The 22,759-nt window shown below is 41.9% G+C and overlaps 1 protein-coding gene across 4 annotated transcripts in view; it reads left to right on the plus strand.

Annotated features, from left to right (window-relative positions):
* The window catches only part of PRP4K (pre-mRNA processing factor kinase PRP4K), a 28,759-nt gene continuing 6,000 nt past the window's right edge, over nt 1-22,759 (plus strand). For all 4 annotated transcript variants that reach the window (XM_081206196.1, XM_081206199.1, XM_081206197.1 and 1 more), the window contains exons 1-13: nt 1-380; nt 5,299-6,492; nt 7,306-7,476; nt 8,084-8,236; nt 10,796-10,877; nt 11,983-12,193; nt 13,804-13,877; nt 14,512-14,602; nt 16,144-16,291; nt 17,600-17,737; nt 19,376-19,529; nt 21,072-21,186; nt 22,017-22,168. In XM_081206196.1, coding sequence (XP_081062322.1) covers nt 16-380; nt 5,299-6,492; nt 7,306-7,476; nt 8,084-8,236; nt 10,796-10,877; nt 11,983-12,193; nt 13,804-13,877; nt 14,512-14,602; nt 16,144-16,291; nt 17,600-17,737; nt 19,376-19,529; nt 21,072-21,186; nt 22,017-22,168 — 3,048 coding nt within the window. In that variant the 5' untranslated portion in view covers nt 1-15. The remainder of the gene's footprint in view (nt 381-5,298; nt 6,493-7,305; nt 7,477-8,083; nt 8,237-10,795; nt 10,878-11,982; nt 12,194-13,803; nt 13,878-14,511; nt 14,603-16,143; nt 16,292-17,599; nt 17,738-19,375; nt 19,530-21,071; nt 21,187-22,016; nt 22,169-22,759) is intronic.

Raw genomic sequence — 22,759 nt, forward strand, 5'->3', positions numbered from 1 at the left:
CGCCCTCCGATCTCTATGGTAACGACGCGCTTGGCCGCTTCGCGCATAAGCTACTGGCAAATGGGAACCGGAAGTATGGAGCTACATCTCCCGCGAGCAAAACTCCCTGCTCCTCACAAGCTGCTGGAAGTTACGTTTACCAACTTCCGGTCTCGGGACTACACCTCATTTCCGGTTTCTGCCGAAGCGACCAGCGAGGTGTGCGGGGTTTGTTTTTTTATTATTACTATTTCGGCTCGGCTTACGCTGCCGGCACGCATGCGCGACGTCTCAATCGCTTCAGCTTGCGGCGGCGGCGGCGGCGGCGGTGGAAGTCGAGGAGTTCGGAAGTTCAAAATGGCCGCGGCGACGATAGTGGAGTCGGGGCTGCGGGGGCGCGGGTAAGAAGATGAAGAAGAGCCATAAGATATAGATATCTAATATTAAATCACGCGGTTTAGTTCCGGTAGCTGTGAGGGAGAAAGTCGGGCGGGCGAGGGAAGGAGTGAGGGACAACGCGTTGTTGAGCCGTTATAACGGTCGCGAGGAGGCCCTGGCCGGGGCCTGGCCTCTGAGGCCGGAGCGGGACGAGCTTCTTCGGAGCCCGCCCTTCACCTCGAGCGGGGAAGCACGAAGCCGGCTTTTCCCTCGCCGCCACCCGGCCCTTTCCCAGCGCCTGCTCGGGCCCCGAAGGCCTACCTTTGGGTCTCGCTAGAGTTGCCGCCCCCACCCGGAAGGGAGTCCCAGCGCCGGGCCCTCAAGGCTCAGCCGCCGCGCGAGCTTTCCTTCCCTGGGGGAGGAACCCCCGAAAGGTTTGCTGGAAATTAAACGCCGTTAAGCCTCTCCTGCGGCGGGGGACAGGGCGGTTGGCAAGTAGCCTCTCGCATTACGCTTTCTTTGTTTAAAAAGAAAGAACGTGCGCAAAGGCGAGAGCAGCACCAATTTTTTTTTTAAGGTAGTTTTCGGGATTTTTTTCTTTTCTCCGCACAAGTTAACTTGCGAGATTATGGGAGGGGGAGAGAGAGATTCCTGCTCATGCAGGAATTGAGAGTTAACTCTGTTCCATTTTGGACTTATCGACGTGGCTGGGGAAATGTCTGACGAGCCTGGGCAAAGTTGCTAGCCCTAGTGGGATTGTTGTTGTTGGATTGATTGATTGATTGATTGAATTTGTATACCGCCCTCCATCCAAAGATATCAGGGTGGTTGCTCATAGACATGCTGCGCTGTTTTTCCTTTGCCATCAGTGCTGCTAAGTATTTCACTAACAGATTTCTTTGGTATTTTAATTTCCACATCACTGACTTTGTTTCTCCGGTGTGCTTCATCTCAAATAGAGGTCTACCCATTTCTTCCGATGCAATCTGAGTGATACGATTGCTTATAAATAAAGTTGTGGCATAGTCTAAATGCCATATGGGTCTATCACACATGCACACTTGGCTTTTTTGTGTCTTAGTAACTCCTTACAGGCAAATAAGTGCTAGTGTTTAACTTATAAACCACATGACGTTTACATTGTATTTGTTAAAGCTGCTCCCACTCCAGTGACATTTCTGGATTAACAGCTGTTACAATGCTTGTAGTCTAAAGCTATGGTCAGGAGCCAAGCCAGTTAAAATCAAAAGACTGGCATAAAAATGAATTATTTAAATTATTTTAAAGACGTATTTGTATTTCTGTAATAAAGAACCTTGCATCCCATATTTCATGAGGATGGAATTGCCAGAGTTATGAAAGATTACAATGTATTGTCCTGTTTATGTAAGTTTAGGGACATAACAGTATAGATAGTCACATACCAAAGTACAAACTAAAGTATGAACTTTGGTGGGATATCGGCTTGATCATGCATTTTTTACATAGGTGTGCATGTAGAAATCAGCCTTTACCAAAGCTCTGCCACCTAACTTTTATGTAGTCTAGCATTTCTCAGATGTCTTTGGGGGAAATCTGATGGGCATTTTGTGCTCATCAATTTCAGAGTAAATGTAATCAAACTTGCAGGGACTAATTGATTAGTGAACATGAATAGGATCAGTATGCAAGAAATTTGGGCAATAAGCTCATGTTGTGAGCTGTTGAAAGCACAATTTCTGGCTGTTCACCAGAATACACCTTTTTTTTTTTTTTACAGCTATGGTATCCATGGGTTATTAGATTAGTAACTTCCTTTTTATGAGGCAATCCCTAAACAAATCATACACAATAAACTTGTAAAACTCAATTTCCAATCGAGGGTGACTTGCTGGTTAGTTATTAGCTGTAAACATTTTGTGGTTGGATGACCCATGTAGAATTTGAAATACTGTAGTTCCACTTATTAAGCTAACATGGCAATCCAGATCTGTGCATTTAGATGGGATGGTGTCTGCTGACTTCCAGCAGGAAAGTCAGGGTGTGCCCACCCAAACAGTGGACTGGTGGAGAGTACTGTCAGTGGCACCCAGCAGCCCACTTCCTACCTCCAGCAAATGGGACCGGCACAGGATCTGCTGGATCCAGTGTGGACACTGATGCCATCGCATGATAGCAACAGGCTCAATCTGGGCCTCTTTGCTGTGTCAGCTTGGCAGCTAATGCAGTAAAGGGGCATGTTACCCTCTCCCCACTGTTTCTGCTTCAGCCAGAACAAGCACTGGGGCTCCTAATCAGTGCAATTTTTGCTAGTTTTCACTACAACTTTCATGCGTCAGAGGTTGCTTCACGCTGCAGATAATTTGGTAAAAAGCAACACCAGTTACAGGATGAAACACAAATTCTTTGAGAAGGTTTTAATAAAACTTGTTTTTCTTGCTAGAACTTGTTTTCTTTTTCTTCATTGTTTTTGCAATTGATAAAGCATATGGACAAGGTCAGATTGCCCATTTATGTCAGCAGTCCATGGGAGGGGGACTCTTTAGTCACTGTCTACAACTTCAGTTAGGTTGAGGGCATAAATATACCGTATTGAAAGGTACAGTAGTGAAGATGGTGATGTATTAAACTACCTTTATGCCACAGTACTGTGCTGGCTTTCCTCCCAGTTGTCTAAAAATCACTGAAGTAATAGAAGTCGCTAGACTGTTTTCCAAAGTGATCGACACACAGTTATTTCCTACATCTTAAAATAAGAAAAATAACAAGGGGAAGACAATACTCTAATTTTCATTTTGTTTAAATACACTTATTGGCCATAAGGCACATAATAATTGCACAATCCATAAGTTCACACAGATATTTTCATCTTTTGTTCCTCGTGAATGGTAGGTAGGCAACAGATTCCTGGATCTATGCTTGGTATCATGCTCAGGGATATTACATTCATGACAGTGTGTTTTACTCACAGTTCTGGCTTTATATTTTGGAGACAATGGATTATATCCAACTAGTCATACTCAGAGTAGACCCACTGAAGTCAGCGGACTTAAGATACTCAAATTAGTTATGACTGGCGTTGGCGATAACCCCACATATATCTCATTTTGTGTTGTGTTCTAAGCAGAGTCAATATGCTAATTTGATCTGTAAAATTCTGAAGCAATTTAGTCTGATACCTAGTTCAAAGGCCTTTTTGGATCAATGGCCACATTTCAAATTTTGAGAGAGTGCTGTGGGTGCAGGTCACAAAATGGTTGCCATAGAGGGCATAGCATAATGCAACATGGCTGCTGGGAGGGCATGGCACAACACAAAATTGGAGAACAGTTATTGCAGCTCCCCCACCCCAAGAACTTCACTCCTACCATGGGAAATCAGCTATGTCCTGCTGGTCTTGATTGTGGAGATACAGCTGTTAAAAGGCACAATAATCCTGCTTTCACCCATTCCAACTCTAAATCAAAGCCTAGGTTGTCATCCTGTACCCGCTTATCTGGGAGTAAGCCCCATTAGAAACAAAGAGACGTAGTTTTGAATAGACTTTTAGCATTGTACAGTCAGTTAACATTACAGGGGAATCTTAGTGCCTAGTCTTTATCCTCTGAACACAAGAAGACATGTCTCCCCCTATTTTGCAAATTTTTAACATTTGCCTTTGGAAGGGAGGGAGAATTCTGTAACATACACCCATGCTTATACAGTAGTATTTGCAGGAAATAACTCCCAGATCTAATACAAACCTACCACAGGCAAGATGCATCCTGGTTGTGAGGCAGAAAGGAAGGGTGAATGACATCTTCCAGGGACAAGAAAAAAATAAAGCTGGAAAATGCATGGAAGGGGAGGGGAAAGCAGGTGCTCTTTAGGACCCCAGGGATTCCTGTAGCCTGGTGTCCAAACAACTACTTAGCAATCATAGGCATACCTCTAATTTTACTTACTGGCTAAAAACACTTAACAGGTAGGAGCAGCTAGGCTAGCTCATTTCACAGAAATTGCCTATAAGGGTACCTGTGCATTTTTCTTCCTAACTTTCTTCCTGGGAGGGCTAGAGAGGGCTTGCTTTTTAAAAAATGAAATTGAGTCTGGGGCCCATGCCTGGTGTGCCAATGAAGGCCGTCATGGGCACTGGGTTGGCGAACCATGGTATAATATTTATACATTGGTATTTGAGCACCTTATATATGAACAGTATGTCTGAATTTTAGTGATGCTTGTTATTTAATTATATTTAGTTCTTATATTCTTAATTTCATCTAAATTCTAATTTTAATCCTTCGTTGTTCAATTGAACATGTTTTGTGCTTGGTCCCTTATGCTCTATTTGTTTGAATAAAAATATTATCTTGATTGGTTCATCATAAGTTAGCTTAACAGGAACCATAGAAGAATAGCTATAATAAATGTTTTCAAGTTATTTAAAAAAATGTCCTTTCTTTAGCAAGGATGATGAACATGGTTGTTTAAACTAATTGTGCCCCAAAGTAAATCTGAAAATAAATGGGGCAATAATGGATCAATGTATAAAAATATACTTTGACTGACATCTTAAGTGTTGTTGATCTAATTCACAAGTAGAAGTAAAAAAAGAACCTGCCAGGGAGTGATTTTGCCATCTTATTTTTCTGCACTAGTGTATTTGCGCTGTGTTGTGATTGGATAATTACAATTTACTTGTAGGGGGGATCCTGGGTGGTTACAGGTACAGACATGCTTCTGATATATTTTGCTTGAATGCAGGTTAAGACTTCTCTAAACAGTTATGGGGCCTAGCTGCCCCCCTAAATTCTCCCCCTCCAAAGACTTTCCTAAGGATTGGGAGACTGTCCTATGTGGGGTAAGCTGTGTCACAGGACTGAGGGGAAAAGGAAAGATCTCAGAAAATTTGGTCAGATCTCTGGCTGCAAACCATAATATTTCATTTGATCTCTGATTTATTCTATTTAAATATATTTACAGAATTGATGATGCTGATATTTCTGAGAGAAGTGCAAATGAAGAAAATGGGGATATTTCAGAAGGAGAGCAACCACAAATTAAACACAGCCGGCATAAAAAAAAGAAGCACAAACACCGAGGTAAACATAAGAAACATAAACATTCTTCAGAAGAAGATAAGGACAAAAAACATAAACATAGGCACAAACATAAGAAACATAAACGAAAGGAGATTACTGATGCCTCTGATAGAGAAGATGGTCCAGCAAAAAGAACTAAAATTGATTTCTTAGCTCCTTTAGAAGACTTAGAGAAACAAAGAGCATTGCTTAAAGCTGAACTTGAAAATGAGCTAATGGAAGGAAAAGTTCAGTCTGGGATGGGATTAATATTGCAAGGTTATGAGTCAGGTTCTGAAGAGGAGGGAGAAATCAATGACAAGGTGAGAAATGGGACTAGATCTGCAACTAAGTCATCAAACGTTAAAGGGAAACCAGAAATTGTAGACAATAAAACAAGTTCAAAGAAACGGAGTAAGAGCAGATCAAAAGAACGGACTCGGCACAGATCTGATAAAAAGAAAAGCAAGTCAGGAGTTGATGGAATAAAAGAGAAAGCAACAAGAAGTAAATCAAAAGAGAGGAGAAAATCAAAAAGCCCATCTAAAAAAATAAAGTCTCAAGACCAAGTAGGAAAGTCAAAGTCTCCAACTCTTAGAAGGCGCTCTCAGGAGAAAAATAGGAAGTCAAAGTCTCCAGAAGATAAGACTAAAGCAGAAGATAAGATGAAGTCTAGAGATCATAAAAAATCTCCAGCTGTTAATGAAAGTAAAAACAGAGATCGTGGCAAAAAATCAAAATCTCCAGTAGAACAAAGAAGCAAATCCAAAGATAGACGATCAAGGTCTAAAGATCGAAAATCCAGGAGATTGGAGGCTGAAAAAGAGAAGAAGCCCACCAAATCTCCTTCTAAAGATGCATCATCAGGGAAAGAAAACAGGTCTCCTGGTAGAAGACCTGGCCGCAGCCCTAAAGGAAGAAGTTTGTCTCCGAAACCACGAGATAAGCCAAGACGCAGCAGATCACCTCTCCTTAATGATCGCAGATCTAAGCAGAGTAAATCGCCCTCTCGAAATCTGTCTCCTAGGAGAGCAAAGAGTAGATCTGTAGAAAGAAAAAGAAGAGAATCGGAAAGGAGGCGTTTTTCTTCTCCAAGGTAATTTTAATGAAGAAAATTAAGAATCAAGTGGTTTTAATTTTTTTAAATGTGCCCACCTGTCCATCCCCTAACACAATAGAGGTGCTGAACTGGTGAAACCGAGATGCCAATTTGCAAAGGAAGAAATGGGAGAACACTATAAGTGAGCTCCCGATTCTTCCTTTCCAGCTGTGGCAAATAAACTTGAATGACCTGGTGCCATATGATGTCACATAACTGACAAGTAGGTGGTTCTGCCCACCAGTCAAAGTGGTCCATGGAGGGTGGGCCAATTCTGGGTCTACTCAGTCAGCTGGATCCAGTTTCGCCTGGTATGTGTTATAGAAATTTGTGGAAGACCTTTGATTTATTTAACAAAATATCAAAAATAATAGCATAGTAACTTTTGAGGTTTTAAGTGTTTAATAATAAAACAGTACGCTGAGCTAGACTTGTCAGTCGCCACTGATAATGTTTCTTGGGAAGTGGAAACATCAAAGCAGAGAACACTTTGTAACTTGGAAGCTACAAATAACTAGCATAGGTATGTTTTGAAAGGCAGACTGTTGCAGACAATAAAAGCATCACATGAGGATTTGGTGTGAATATGAAACTTGATTTGCTAACATTTCAGCAGTTTTGCTATAGTATGTCTATATATGCTTTAATTATAGGGGACATTTTATGTCATTCTTGCTTATATATATATCTATTCAGTTCAGTCTATGAAATGCTATAAAGACAACTTTACAGTAAGTTTAAAAATGGTTTTTTAAAGGGAATCAGCCCTATTTTTGTATATATTTTTACAATATTTCTTCTAACCTCAAGAACACGAACTAGGGATGATATCCTCTCTAGACGTGAGCGATCAAAAGATGTCAGCCCACCTAGGTGGTCCCCATCCAGAAGAAGATCCAGGTCTCCTATTCGACGAAGATCTCGCTCAGTTCTTCGACGTAGCCGGTCCCCAAGAAGGAGGAGTAGATCTCCTCGGAGAAGGTATATATTCTACTATACTGTAAAAATAAGTAGAAATTAATCTTGTACATTAACCAAGAATGGTTCTTTTTTTAAAAAAACGCCCTACCACCACCATTATGGGTTGTAATCAACAAAGTTGTTCCGTTTGCACAAGGACTTCTGCCTTCTCAATGGTACTTCCTCTGTTTGGGAGAGGTAAGGGAACCCCCAGAACATATTTGAGTGGGGGCTCAAGGGAAGAGGAAGTCTGATTGCAAAGGCAGAAGTCCTTGCACTAATGGGGCAACTCTGTAGGACACAGCCCTATACATTTTGCCAATTCCCTAACACTCCTATGCTTCATCTAGGAGCATGCTACTCAAGTTGTGGCCACCCTGCTCCCTCTGCTGACCAGAGAGGAAACCAGTGCTGGCCTAACTTTGAATTCCAAACCAACATGCATGGTTTATTAATATCTAAACATGAGAGGAAGTGAAGAAAAAACCTTGCCTCATCCGAAGTAATTTTTGTTGTTGTTGCTTTTGAATGGAACAGATTTGAACCTTAAAATGCTTCAAGCAAGTATATAAATATAAGAGATACTTTGTCACATTGATTCTTTTTTCTTTTAATTCCACATTTTCAGGGATAGGGGTCGACGGAGTCGATCTCGTCTTAGGAGGAGATCTAGGTCACGGGGTGGCCATAGGCGGAGGAGTAGGAGCAAAATAGAAGACAAATTTAAAGGAAGCCTTTCTGAAGGGATGAAGGTTGAGCAAGAATCCTCATCAGATGAAAAGTAAGAACTGAATTTTCATGTTTCGTATTGTGATCTTCTACCAAATTTGTCTGTGTGTAGATAGATGAAATGTCTTCTTTTTCTTAAATCAGAAGTATTTTCAACATGGAGGGCAATCTTGAATATTAATAGTGAGTTCAATGCTGTAGCTAGCTGATCCTCTACCTAATGTACCACATTCTTCTTGTTATTTTAACTTATTGGCTAAATGCTGACCCATAGCTGGTGAACGTGTTACTACTCTTCTGTCATTCTGTTCAGTTTGATAGGGCTCCAGTGTCAGATGTTAGGATACCTTGGGAATGATTGCCAGTTGATTAATATTTGATCTCATATTGACTGAGGCTCTGCTACAGGAACCTTTAGTTATAAGCAATCAGTTTTGTAGGTTATATCCAACAGTGCTACCCAGTTGATAATAAGGCCCATTTTCAGCAACTTCTCTCCCCATAGTTCCTTACAGTCTCCCTAAATCTGCACTAGAGCATTTTAGAGTGTTGCTGGGGGGGTTGCAGTGGTGATGGGAAATGAGCCAAAAAAATGGTTTCCCTCCCTGTTCTGCTGATGGAGGCCTTGCCAAGTCACACTGTTGGATAGGATCCAATACAAATATGTATTCCTAGTCTCAACCATATAGTTTGTATTTGTTTTTGGCCAGACGATACTTGGGCACAGTGAAGTAAAAATGCACATACTTAATCTCCACGAAAATGAAGACTTAAAAAGAAGTATATGTGAATATATGCCTGTCATTATACTTACTTGCCGTCCATAATTATAATAAAGGCAAATACCGTATTTTTCGCACCATAAGACGCACCGGCCCATAAGACGCACCTAGATTTTTGGGGGGGAAATAAAGGGAAAAAATTTTATTTCCCCCCCAGGTGCGCTGCGCTACACCAGGAGCTTGGGGCGTGCGGAGCTCAGCGCGCCCCAAGCTTCTGCGTGCCGGCAAGGTCTCCGCTAGCGTGGGAGAGCTGGGCGCCTCTCCCAGGGCTAGCGGACCCCTGCGCTAATCCAGAAGCTTGGGGCAGGCTGAGGTCAGCGCACCCCAAGCTTCTGCGTGCCGGCAAGCAGTCCGCTAGCCCTGGGAGAGCCGCGGGGCTCTCCCAGGGCTAGCGGATCGCTGCGCTATACCAGGAGCTTGGGGCGTGCTGAGCTCAGCGCGCCCCAAGCTTCTGCGTGCGCGCAAGCAGTCCGCTAGTCTTGGGAGAGCCGCGGGGCTCTCCCAGGGCTAGCGGATCGCTGCGCTATACCAGGAGCTTGGGGCGTGCTGAGCTCAGCGCGCCCCAAGCTTCTAGGTGCGCGCAAGCAGTCCGCTGCCGCCCCAAGCCTCGCGCACCCGGCAGGAGGTCCCACCGGGTGCGCGAGGCTTGGGGCGGCAGCGGACTGCTTGCCCGCACCTAGAAGCAGCGCGCCCCAAGCTTCTAGGTGCGCGCAAGCAGTCCGCTGCCGCCCCAAGCCTCGCGCACCCGGCAGGAGGTCCCTGCGGGTGCGCGAGGCTTGGGGCGGCAGCGGACTGCTTGCCCGCACCTAGAAGCTTGGGGCGTGCTGAGCTCAGCGCGCCCCAAGCTTCTAGGTGCGCGCAAGCAGTCTGCTAGCCTTGGGAGAGCCGCGGGGCTCTCCCAGGGCTAGCGGATCGCTGCGCTACACCAGGAGCTTGGGGCGTGCTGAGCTCAGCGCGCCCCAAGCTTCTAGGTGCGCGCAAGCAGTCCGCTGCCGCCCCAAGCCTCGCGCACCCGGTGGGACCTCCTGCCAGGTGTGCGAGTCTTGCAGACACTCGCCCGAAGCAGGGGGAGCCCTCCCGAGGGCTCCCCGTGCTTCGGGCGACAGGCTGCCGCCCCAAGCCTCGCGCACCCGGTGGGACCTCCTGCCGGGTGCGCGAGGCTTGCAGACACTCCCCGCACGCGCTCTTCCGGCTGGGGAGGTAACACGGGGCTGTAGAGGTTCCTGCCATAGCCGCGTGTCACCTCTCCAGTCGGGAGAGGGTCGCGGGGCTATGGCGTCTTCGCTCCATAGGACGCACACACATTTCCCCTTCATTTTTGAAGGGGGAAAAGTGCGTCCTATAGAGCGAAAAATACGGTAGATTGGTTAATCTGTGGCTCATATATGAAAAGGGACTGGTACAATGTTTATGCAATAATCTCAATAGTCAAAATTTCCCCAAATGTATTTACTTACATTTATTCTAGGACTGTTAATACCAATCAATAGCACCAAATGCAGTCAAGTACACGACAAGGAGAACATAAATACAACAAAGAGCAATGTTGGTCAAGTTAAAAATACAACCATTAACCATAATAACTCCTCCATAGTGTATTAAATTAGTTTGAATGAATTACAACAACTAGTATCTAATACTTATAAAGCTTATAAATAATGGTCAATTATAATAAAACTTTGGGTTTTTTCCTGTCAGTCTGTAATGTAAAGTTGTTTAAATTAACATTTTAGGATCCAAGTCATTGAGTATTGCTTTCAGGGTATTTGAGTATAAATTCTTGCATCAATAAGTGGACTGAAGGATATGTCAATCATCATTTTTAATAGCCTTGAAGACTTTGATGTTGAAGAAGAAGATGAGGAAGCTTTGATAGAGCAGAGAAGGTTACAGAGGCAAGCAATTGTTCAGGTATGTGATAGTGCTGTACTACCACCCCTGCAAACCAGACTGTAATTTTGTGAAAGCTGATCGTCCATACTGTTTCCATAGAGTGTGGTCAGGCATTCAAGTAGCCATAGTTACAAGGACTATCCATTCAGCTTTCTGTTATAATTAGCTGCCACAAATTCCCTCATGTCTAGGTACTGCAAAGGGGAAAGAGTGCATTGAACAAAGAGGGCACACAATAAATGCCAAGTCATCACATTCTGCAGCATGCTAAGAGGCATGCTCTAACTGGTGTATGTGGTAGCACCCTAGTAACCTTGGGCAAACACCCACAGACATATCTATTATGTTTCCTTTGGCTTAGAAATGAAGATTTGGATCCAGTGTTGCCTTAATAGGTCTGTCTGCCCAAGAAAGCCTTTCCTGCTCTCTTCAAAGACCTTTAGGAAAAAATCTGATATCAAATAATAATAGAACTCTGGAGTTGGAAGGGACCACGGGGGTCATCTAGTCCAACCCCATGCAATGCAGGAATCTTTTGCCAAACATGAGACTTGAACTCATTACCCTGAGATTAAGAGTCTGATGCTCTACCAACTGCGCTATCCATAATGCAGTAGAGGTCTGCAATAAAATGAGTATGTGGGAAAGGCCTCTCAAGTGAACAACTGCTTCCACGGTGCTGGAATAAAGCAAAAATATTTCTTTGGTTTGAAAAGGTAAAGGGACCCCTGATCATTAGGTCCAGTCGTGGCCGACTGGGATTGCGGCGCTCATCTTGCTTTACTGGCCATGAGAGCCGGCGTACACCTTCCGGGTCATGTGGCCAGCATGACTAAGCCGCTTCTGGCGAACCAGAGCAGCGCACGGAAACGCCATTTACCCTCCCACCGGAGCGGTACCTATTTATCTATTTGCACTTTGACGTGCTTTCGCACTGCTAGGTTGGCAGGAGCAGGGACTGAGCAACAGGAGCTCACCCCGTTGCGGGGATTTGAACTGCTGACCTTCTGATCGACAAGTCCTAGGCTCTGTGGTTTAACCCACAGCGCCACCTGCATTTATATCCCCACAAAATGTACATCATTTTTTAGTGGCTTAAGTAATGGAAGATTTCTTTTTACAGAAATACAAGTACCTAACTGAAGATAGCAACATGTCTATGCCATCTGAACCAAGCAGTCCTCAGAGCAGCAGTCGCAGCCGCTCAAACTCACCTGATGACATTCTAGAGCGGGTAGCTGCTGATGTTAAAGAGTATGAACGGGAAAATGTGGACACTTTTGAAGCCTCAGTGAAGGCTAAGCACAACCTCATGGCTGTTGAGCAAAATAATGGTAAGAATCAAATTCCTGTGAAATGTGTTCTGAAAGATGATCTGCAACAACTAAAATCAAAAGTGAGATACATTTGACATGGCAGCCATGATTAAGAGCCTGTCTCCTTAATTTTAGAATATGAAATATTGTACAAGTTTTCTCACTTGCATAAAGCTAAGTTAAATTATGCCTGGGGTCGCTTCAGGACTTGGTATGCTGAGTCACCAGAAAACAAGGGCATGCCTCTCACTTTATCAGGCTGACTGAACACACAGTCAAAATTCAAAAAGCATTTTTGTGCAGTTTTCAGCACAATGTAATATGGCTTTCTTACACATACCCAGATCCCAATAAAATATAAGTGGTTGGACCCAGACTTAGACATGCTTAGAGTAAAAGTTGCGGGCGACTCGGGTTGCGGCGCTCATCTTGCTCTTTAGGCCGAGGGAGCTGGTGTTTGTCCACAGACAGCTTCTGGGTCATGTGGCCAGCATGACCAAGCCGCTTCTGGCGAACCAGAGCAGCGCACGGAAACGCCGTTTACCATCCCGCCAGAGTGGTACCTATTTATCTACTTGCACTTTGACGTGCTTTCAAACTGCTAGGTGGGCAGGAACAACGGGAGCTCACCCCGTCGCAGGGATTCGAACCACTGACCTTCTGATCAGCAAGCCCAAGAGGCTCAGTGGCTTAGACCACAGCGCCACCCATCAAAATTGATAGGACTTTAGTTAGAAGTCATGAAACTGGATCGAACGCAGGGGTTTTGAGATTGCACAATTGTGGGTGGGATTACTGTGTCTAGATTACTGACTGGAACAGGGGGAAAGAACCCTATCTTGTCAATGTTGGTGGCTTGGCAACTAGATACTTTAAGGGACCACCTTCTTCTGCACCCCCCCCCCCGGTGTATTATGATCTGCTTTAGGTCCTTCTCTAGGTCCTGCTGTCATCAGAGATGAGGCAGGTGGTGATCAGAGACAGGACTTCCTTGTGGTGACACCCTAACTTTGGAAATCTGAAGGTTTATCTGCTACTAAGTTTAAGCTATCTTTGTATTACCCAGGTGAAAACCTTATTCCAGATCTTTAGATGCATAGAGTTTTACTCTGCTTTTTGCTTGCACTTTAAGTTGTGTATTTGGGATTGTTTTAATTTAAGGCGGTTGATGATGAACCAAATGAGGTGGGTAGTATCTCTCTTCACGTGACAGGCAGGAGAGCAAAGAACTCTGGGAGGCAGGCACAGTCCCCTCAATTTTATAGACAGCTCCCTGTTTACACAGGGGTTACTTTCCGAGGCACCGCACACATTGGTGAAATCATGTATAATTGAAACCTATTGAAAAAGCCTGTAAATCCCCTCCCCCACCCCTCTTCTGCCATTTTAGTGACATTTCAGTGACATCTTTACAATGTTTCCAGGTCACTTCTGGGTTCTGCACGTATATACAGCCGCACACACATTGAACACACATAAACGAAGGGCTGCCTGTATTTTAATTGTGTTGCACGTTGCTCTTCAGTCCAGAAGATTCTGAAAGCAGGATATTAATGGAATGATCTGTAGAAATGTTAAAGCTATCTTGTATTCTTTCTCATTGATTCATGAATGTGAATTATTTTAAGGTTCGTCTCAGAAGAAAATTACAGCTCCTGACATGTTCACAGAATCAGATGATATGTTTGCTGCATATTTTGATGTAGGTAATTTTTGTATAAATGCTTTTTATAAGTGCTGCTCTGTTTTGGTAAAGAACATATATAAAAACTTCTAAAAGACCACTAGATTAATTCCCAGTTGTTTTATCCAATGATGTCTGTGAGTGAGCAGAATGGACTTCCATCTCCACAACAGAAGTTCATCTTCCTTTCCTCCCTGCTGCAGCCCACTATGTACCTAGAGGTTAATACCCCCAAAGCAGATTTAAGAGGAGGGAGAGGAAGGGAACTCCCATTGTGTGAATAAAGGACTCCTCATTCAGTGTTTGGTTTTGCCCTGAATCATTTAAACCATTAACTCTAGAAAGTGATTATTTGACCATTTTCATTGTTGCAGTTGCATTAGGGATAATACCAGAATTACTCAGCAGAATTCAAATAGCCCAAATAGTAAGATAAACACTCATCAACTTTAATGAGAGATGCCTAGCATTGATGTTTTGTATGTTCTTTGAGGTACAAAGTGTCTTTGCCCTTTGATATTGGGCCTTCTAAAGACTTTTCGTGAGCTGCCTATGTAATTGGGCAACCAGTAAATAGATAAATTAAAACAGTTCTTGTAGTTTCATAGGCGAATATGAAGGAAAAAGCTAAATGAGATTTACTTTATTTCAGAGTGCACGCCTTAGGGCTGCTGGCATTGGAAAAGACTTCAAAGAAAACCCCAATCTCAGGGATAACTGGACAGATGCAGAGGGGTATTATCGTAAGTATGATTGGTACATCTCATATATATTATCAACTGAGCACAACTGCAGATTAAAGGAATCCTGTTTAAAGCCAGCAGAATGGCATTTTAATGTTGCAGGGCTATCTCCCACATTTAGAACATCAAAGAAAATGTGTGAGTGAATATATATATATATATATATATATACACACACACACACACACACCACAACTCTAGCTTACATTTTCCCAGTTTTTCTCTGGAAGCAACCATCAACATTCACCATTCAATGGAAACCAGAATAATGGCTTGGAAAATAAGTTCCAGCTTTATTTGGACTCAGAATGCAAACACTTCACTGAATCTCCTTCAAGAATATTGCATACACAACTACAAAATATCCACAGGAAAATGGGTTCTCTTTTAGTTTTCTCATGTGGGAAAACAAGTTAATATTGTTCAAAATCCCTGAAAATAAATGTCTTGGTACTTGATTTGGGTGAGGCATAGAGAACTTGAGAAGTTGAAACTAATTGGCCAGAAAGCTGACTTTGCTCTGGTGCCAATAGGCACCCTAGCTTGGTTTTCACCAGTCACCCTGTTTGCATTGCTTGGGGGGGGGGGGGAGGACACATTTGTGTAAAAAGTGTGAACCTTCCAGCTCTTCCCTGCTGTGACAAGGAATTGCTGGCAGTGGTTCACACAGAAGATGGAGACCATTCACACGCTTACTTTTACATATTTAAAATGCTGTTTGGGTATTTTGCACAAATGTCCTTTAAAGACGATTGAACTGAAAACCCACAAACCTCAGCATCCTGTTCTCACATTGACTGGCCAGATGGCTAATGGGAAAACCCACAAGCAGAATTTTAGTGCAACAGCGTTCTCCCCACTTGTGATTTCCTGCAGCTGGTATGCAGTAGCACATTGCCCTTAGACAACTGAATTCGAACAGGCATGTTATAATTTGCAAATTTGCCTGTACATAGTATCTTCCATTGTTCTCCTTTAAAGAATTACCTTGCTAAATCCTCATGTTCTTTAAACTCTCATAGTACTTCAGGGATTCTGTGTTGACTGCTCATTGAAAATATCAAAATGGGGTGCATGGTTCTTTGGATCATAAATTGTAACGTGGGTATTTTGGGAGGAAATACTTTGTATCCTTCCTCTTTTCCCAAACATGGCATCATTAAACTGAGTGGAAAGAAGTCAGGGAGTAGCATTATGTATTCATAGAAAACCTATTTAGGTGTTACTCTGGTTCTAACTGACTTGAGATCAGGAGTGAGTCTAGGGCTCCACCATCCCTTCACTGTAGAAGGTAAGAAGCAAGCTAGTTGTCAACATGTTTTGTCTTATCCAGTTGGGAGGATTTCTCATTCAAACACAATATTTGCATTTCTATCCAGAACAAAGACAGAGGAATTATGTTAAAGCAGGCAGTGACCCTTAATAGAAATTGCTATTATGACTACACCCTATATGCATTTCTGTACAGGTATATCCTCCTTGATAGATTGACAGATTGGCACTGAAAATGCATTTAACAACATCTTTTTTCTTTTCCTTAGGTGTTAACATAGGTGAAGTTCTAGATAAACGCTACAATGTATATGGGTACACTGGCCAAGGAGTTTTCAGTAATGTGGTGAGGGCCAGAGATATGGCAAGAGCAAACCAAGAAGTGGCTGTCAAAATCATTAGGAACAATGAGCTTATGTAAGTAAAAAAATAATTACATCTCAAGATAAAATGAACTAAAACAGTAGTGGCCCTACAAGTTTTGCAGAGATGCATGAACAGCGATTGAAGATTTGCACAATATTCAGGAAGACTGTTATGTAGCATGTTTTGTAAATATATAGAATCCTGTTATTTGTAAACTACTAATTTGTAGCTGCTGGTTTCAGTAGTTGAGCGACTAACTGTAAAGAGTTGGTGTTCATCTGCTGGAAGACAGTTTATTGATCTAGTGAAGCCTTCTGTCCACAGAACAGAAATGGAGGTGAGACTTGACAGTCTCCCTCCACTCCTTTCTCCAGCCCCCATGCCACCTCCTTTGTTCTTTGAAAACTACTCCAACCCTCTGGAGCAGATTTGAAGAGACATTTAAGCTGTCCCAGTGAATTAACCATAACATTTTGATGTCTGTAAAATTCAAGTGCTATGTATTTCCCCACCATATCTGTACGTTTGTATGATACTTGAAGAAGCCTCATGGGGACTTCCTAATTCTGAAAGAGTTGGGTAGATGAACAAACAGACCCTAGGAAGGCAGAAATGATGCCAGACTCTGATGCATACCAGGGCAATTGTGCTTCCAATTTTCTGTTACGTACTCACTTTCTGGGCTATCAACAAGTTCCACCCTATCCCTTTTTAGGTCTGTGTTCTTCAACATTGGGTCCCCAGATGTTGGACTACAACTCCCATCATCCTTGGCCATTGCATAAGGTGGCTTGGGGGGTGGGTGTTGTAGTCCAACAACATCTGGGGACCTAGATTGAAGAACAATATTCTAGGGCAGGCACAGGCAACCTCGGCCCTCCAAATGTTTTTTGGCCTACAACTCCCATAATCCCTAGCTAACAGGACCACTGGTCAGGAATGATGGGAACTGTAGTCCCAAAACATCTGAAGGGCCGAGTTTGCTTCTGCCTGTTCTAGGGATTATAATAGCCCATATTACCTCCTCCTTCCCCAAAGTTCCCATAACAGGATGTTCTCTATCTTCTTGCCTAATCTTTGCAAGCTTCAGTCTTGCATGTATTCAGTCACAGTTGCAAACCAGAAGTTTCTCATATCAGATAAGGTCCTTCTGCTCTCATCCTTATGGCTGCCTTGTCTGCCTAGTCTCCAGAGAGCATTATATGTCTTCTGGTAGTGGCAACCCCTAAGTTCAGATTACATTGATCCTTGTAATATTGTTACTGTTGCTTCTTTATATATTTCTTTATATCATTTAAACCTCTGCATTTTAAATGGTGTCTGTGTGATGTATATTATAATAAATGGATTTAATTTCAGGCAAAAAACTGGTTTAAAAGAATTGGAATTCTTGAAAAAACTCAATGATGCAGATCCTGATGACAAGTTCCATTGCCTGCGATTGTTCCGGCATTTTTATCACAAGCAGCACCTTTGTTTAGTATTTGAACCACTCAGGTAAGGTTTAAAATAATTCTGTTTAGACTGTTTATCTTATTGCCCTGTTCATCTTCTTAAACTAAACCTTATATGAAAATTTCAGAAGTAGTTCTTCCTCAGCATATAACAGGATATTCTGGAATAGGATATTTGAAAAAGAAATATGCAGAATGACCTGACACGTCAAGTTGCAATTCGTCCCATCAGAGACGGTGACTATTAAAGCAGAATAGTGTCGAGGAGGAGGTTCCAAAACTATAGAATTATCCTGGCATTAAAATTAGAAAGCCACAGAACAATATTTATGTCACCCCAGCTTCTTCTGGGGAGGAAAAAACTTAAACACGTAGCAGAGTTCCCAAAAATAGACCAGAGGCAATTGTACTTTATCCAGCAGAGCTTGACTTGCTATTGAAGGCAAATGAGCATAATGGTCACAAATCCAATTCATTCAGGATTGGCACAGTCCATAAAAATCCAGCTGCAGCGCTTACAAGAAAATTTACAAGTATTTATAATAAGACTAAATCTTAACACTATAGCATACAGAAACAGAACAAAGAGACAGAAAGAGAAAGTGAGTAACCCAGGCTCCTCCTGGCCTGACTGTAATAGTCAGCATGAGAACCAGTTTAAACTTACTGTATTCAGCTTCCCAGAAGGTATAACCCAAACAACAGAAACCTTTCACACAGAGAACCTTCTTGAAATAAGAAGCAGAACAGGAAAGATCTCTACACATCAGATCAATACTTCCTGTACTAAGAAATGCAAACTGACAATTCAGTCATTAAAACATAAGCTAAAAAATTGTTTATACACACATGGGTTATTTTTAATTCCATGTGTACATGGAATTGGGAGATTTAAAAGTAGGGGTAGTGTTTTCTGATAGAAGACGTTAACAATCTTTTAATTCTGTAGCCAAAACAGAAGCATTCTTTTCATGTAGGGTGGGTCATTTCTGTCCTGGAAATCAAGGGTCTGTCCTGTTACTTCATGTGTGTGTTAGAAAATCAATCTCTGAAGGTACTAAGAAATAGCTCTATTCAGTTATAAATACAAATAAGTTTTCTCAGAGTTATTTGTAACTAAATCATTGCATGCCTGGAACAACTTCAACGAGTGCAATGGAGCATCCCCCCTCTCCCCTTCCCTTCCTCACAACCCCCAAATCAGCTCTGAAGAGTTGGGGATCCCTCCAGAGCAGATCTGGGGGTGTGCAAGGGAGAGGAAGGAGAAGTGAGAAGTTCCACTGCACACGTTTCAGTTGTTCCATGTGCACAATGATTTATATAGATGCAACTCGCCATCTGCCACCTGATGTTCAGCTAATAGATTTTCAGACAAATGCTGTTGCTAAGTACAGTACACCCTTTTCGGTGGTCCATTGCAAGTAATTTATGGGCTGAAATGGTGGGGTATAAAAAAGATTTATATTGTTATCTGTGATACATTTATATGATACAGTGTTATAAAAATAGTTTTACAAATAATAAATAAAGTTAATGTTGTTTAAACAATTTTATTACAGATTGACTTCTATAAACTTCCTGTACATTGAATTACTATGTATTTCTATTTTTAATGTGTTTGACATTATGTTTCTTCCACCTACTACTATCCCCATCTGTTGTGTGTCTCTTTTCAATTTAGTATGAACTTACGAGAGGTGCTGAAGAAGTATGGAAAAGATGTTGGCCTCCATATAAAGGCAGTGCGATCATATAGTCAGCAGCTGTTCCTAGCATTAAAACTTCTTAAAAGATGCAACATCTTGCATGCTGATATCAAACCAGACAATATTTTAGTAAGTAATATTTTGTTACAACCCTGCAGATAGTTTTGGGAAAAGAAAATACAATACCCTGTTTACACTGTGTCAATTTCTATGAGATTTAATTCATATTCTCTCTCTCTCTCTCTCTCTCTCATGGATTTTATGCTGAAAAATATCAGTGACTGGTTGATTTCTCCCCAACTGCCTGATCATGGCTACCTCCTCTGGTGTCCCACAAGTCTTCCCCCAAAGGGAAGAAGCAATTTCTATGAATCAGATCCAACCCAATTTAGTATAGTAATATAACAAATAAGAGCAAATTTAATCAAGCTTGCATTCCAAACTAAAGATGTGTCGTAGCTTAGGACTGGTATTTATGGCGAACCACCCCTGTGGAGTGACCCTCCCTAGGTCAACTGTAACATATAGAGCTCTCTCACCGTATGGATTGCTCCTATTATACAGAGAGATTCCTTGCTGGTGCCGCAACCACTCTCTCAAACAGCCGTCACATTACTTGTAGAGTGGCTGGGGAAACCCGGCCAAATGGGCGGGATATAAATAATAATATTATTGTTATTATTATTGTAGGAGCAGTCTACTTGTCATTTTAAGTTTCAGTAGTTTACTGGCAACGTTTGAATTCTAATATTCGGTCATTACTAATTGTAATACGCTAGCTAGCATTTTAATGTATAATTTGGAATTATTCTCATAACCTACTTGTGCACCTACATGATAAATTAGCATTCCACAGAAAATGCATCACTGGCATAACTGCCTTTGTATCAGTAGGCACACTTAACTCCAACCCCCTGACAGTTCCAGCAGGTTTTGGGTTTTTTTGCATAAAAAGGAACAGTTTAGTCATGTATACAGTTACAAGGATGCATGGAATAAGGACAGTAACCCACTCTGTGCAAACATTGTACCAAACAGTTTTTGAAAATATTTGGGTATGGGCTGCTGGGAAGTTAGCTATATAGAATCTTTATTGGAATGGGTTGCTGTTGACAACCACAAAACATAGATTGGATGCTGGGCAAAATAATTCAAGTGCAAACTTTGTCTGTGAGGTGAAATACAAATTCATTTCACATGTTTCTTCTTCATGACGATCAGGTGAAAAAATTCCAATTTTTCTCAACAGATGCCAGTATTAACTGCCGAGTAAATTCCTTTTAAAATATGGCATCTCTAGAAGTTACACATTCTTTCAGACAGTTTTTTTTTTACATATATGTTTTTTAAAAGATGCCAAGAACAAAATAAAGCTTCTGGATCAGACTGTGGGGCTGTTTAGTCATGGCATCCTATTGCTTACAGCGGCCCCATCAGATGCTTCCAGGAAGCCCATAGCAGAGCATGAAGTCACAGCACTTTCCATTGGTTCCCAACACACAGCGTTCAGATTCACCTTGCTTTTGAACTCTATCCTGCTTTTAAACAAAATCAGTATTAATATGTGCTAAATACATATGCTGAACTTCTTTAAGGTTGGCGGTTAGTTTGCACAATCAGTGTCATTTGCTACTTTCTTCATTAAGTACAATTCTTGTTGCTTTTTTTAAGGTGAACGAATCTAAAACTATTCTAAAACTTTGTGATTTCGGGTCGGCTTCACATGTTGCGGATAATGACATCACACCGTATCTTGTCAGCCGATTTTATCGTGCTCCTGAAATTAGTAAGTTAATCTACTCTTGAGATATTCTTGCTTACATTCGAATTCTGCAGTTAATGTTGATTTTAACTTGCACATTTATGAAGAAGGACTGCAAAAATTGAATTTTATACATGGCAAAATTTCTTGATGCGGTCTTACATTTTTATAGTTATCAATCAACCAACTAGCATGGGTGTGGCAGGCTAGTGTGAAAAGGAGAACAAACTCCATCTAAAGTTTGCTTGGCTTTTGGTTTATCAAGTTCTCCCTTACTGGGTCCCCTCCTCCCTCCTTCACCAATGTCTTTTGCCACTCCTCCTTTTTCAAGGTTCCCTAGTTGCTGCTTCTCCATTTTCCTTTCACTTGGTTGATATTATCTCCCCATCTCCTTGCCTAAGCCACTTCGTTCTTTGTTCCTTCCACACTCTTGCCTCTGACATTCTCTTCCCTCTGCATAACAGATGATCAGATTGGGAACGGAAGCTTCTGTAGTATATTGTACTGTATTATCTACTTCTACACCATAAAATATCTGTTCTACAAACTTTTTCACCCAATCTCTTTTCACCTCCCATCTGACACTCTTGATCTGAAAGAAATTAAGGCTGGTGTGGAGCATCACTGATGGATGGATGAATTTTGAAGTTTAGAAAAGGATATGATGGCAATGATGTTTTAATAGTATACCCATTTTTACGAGCCGAGTGGCACGGGAGAAATATCATAGATACTGCAACTCATTTATTCTGTTCTTTTTGTGGCTGGCTGATCCTAGAAAAGTGAGTGACCTTTACTTGAGTGTGCCATTTTGTACGATTAATGGTTTTAATTTTACAACTGTTCTCCTTCAGTTATAGGCAAAATCTATGACTACGGTATAGATATGTGGTCTGTAGGCTGTACATTATATGAACTTTACACAGGAAAAATATTGTTTCCTGGGAAAACCAACAATCATATGTTGAAACTTGCTATGGACCTCAAAGGAAAGATGCCAAACAAGGTAAAGAAATAAATTGCTTGTAAAGATGAATAACACTGTAGAATTTTCCCTGATCTTGTAGGAATCTTGTAACATCCAAACTTGTTCACCCTGTCCCTAAACTATGGTTTACAGCCTGCGGATATTCTTTCTGAAAGGGGCCAATATGCTATTAAAACTTAATTCTAGTGGAACTTCCCAGTAACTAGAGTCTGTGGGTTTAAACTCACCATTGCATGAGAGGACTCCTGCTTGCAGAACAGCTTTTCACCTTTCTTTCCTCCCCGCTGCAGCTCCCTTTATGCTACCCTCTAGAGAAGACTTTGAGGATATGCAGAGGGCTGCAGGTGGGAAGAGAGGAAGATGTAGTCTTCTTGTGTGAGCACAAATGCATTCCACTCACACGCTGATAGCATGGGATACAACAGTCTATCGTTGATGCAAATGAAAAAGACATCTCATTTTTTATTGTAGATTTTTCTCTCTTTCTGCAGTGATCTGAAGAAATAGAACGTAATGACCCTTGATGTTTTCTGGAAGTAACGTGAGGCTTTTGATGTAGGCTTGTCTTAGTTTTCTGGAGTTAAATGTGTAGAGGCCTAATTTAAGATG

This window comes from Podarcis bocagei (genome assembly GCF_964188305.1).
Source record: "Podarcis bocagei genome assembly, chromosome: 8".
Classification (NCBI taxonomy): Eukaryota; Metazoa; Chordata; class Lepidosauria; order Squamata; family Lacertidae; genus Podarcis; species Podarcis bocagei.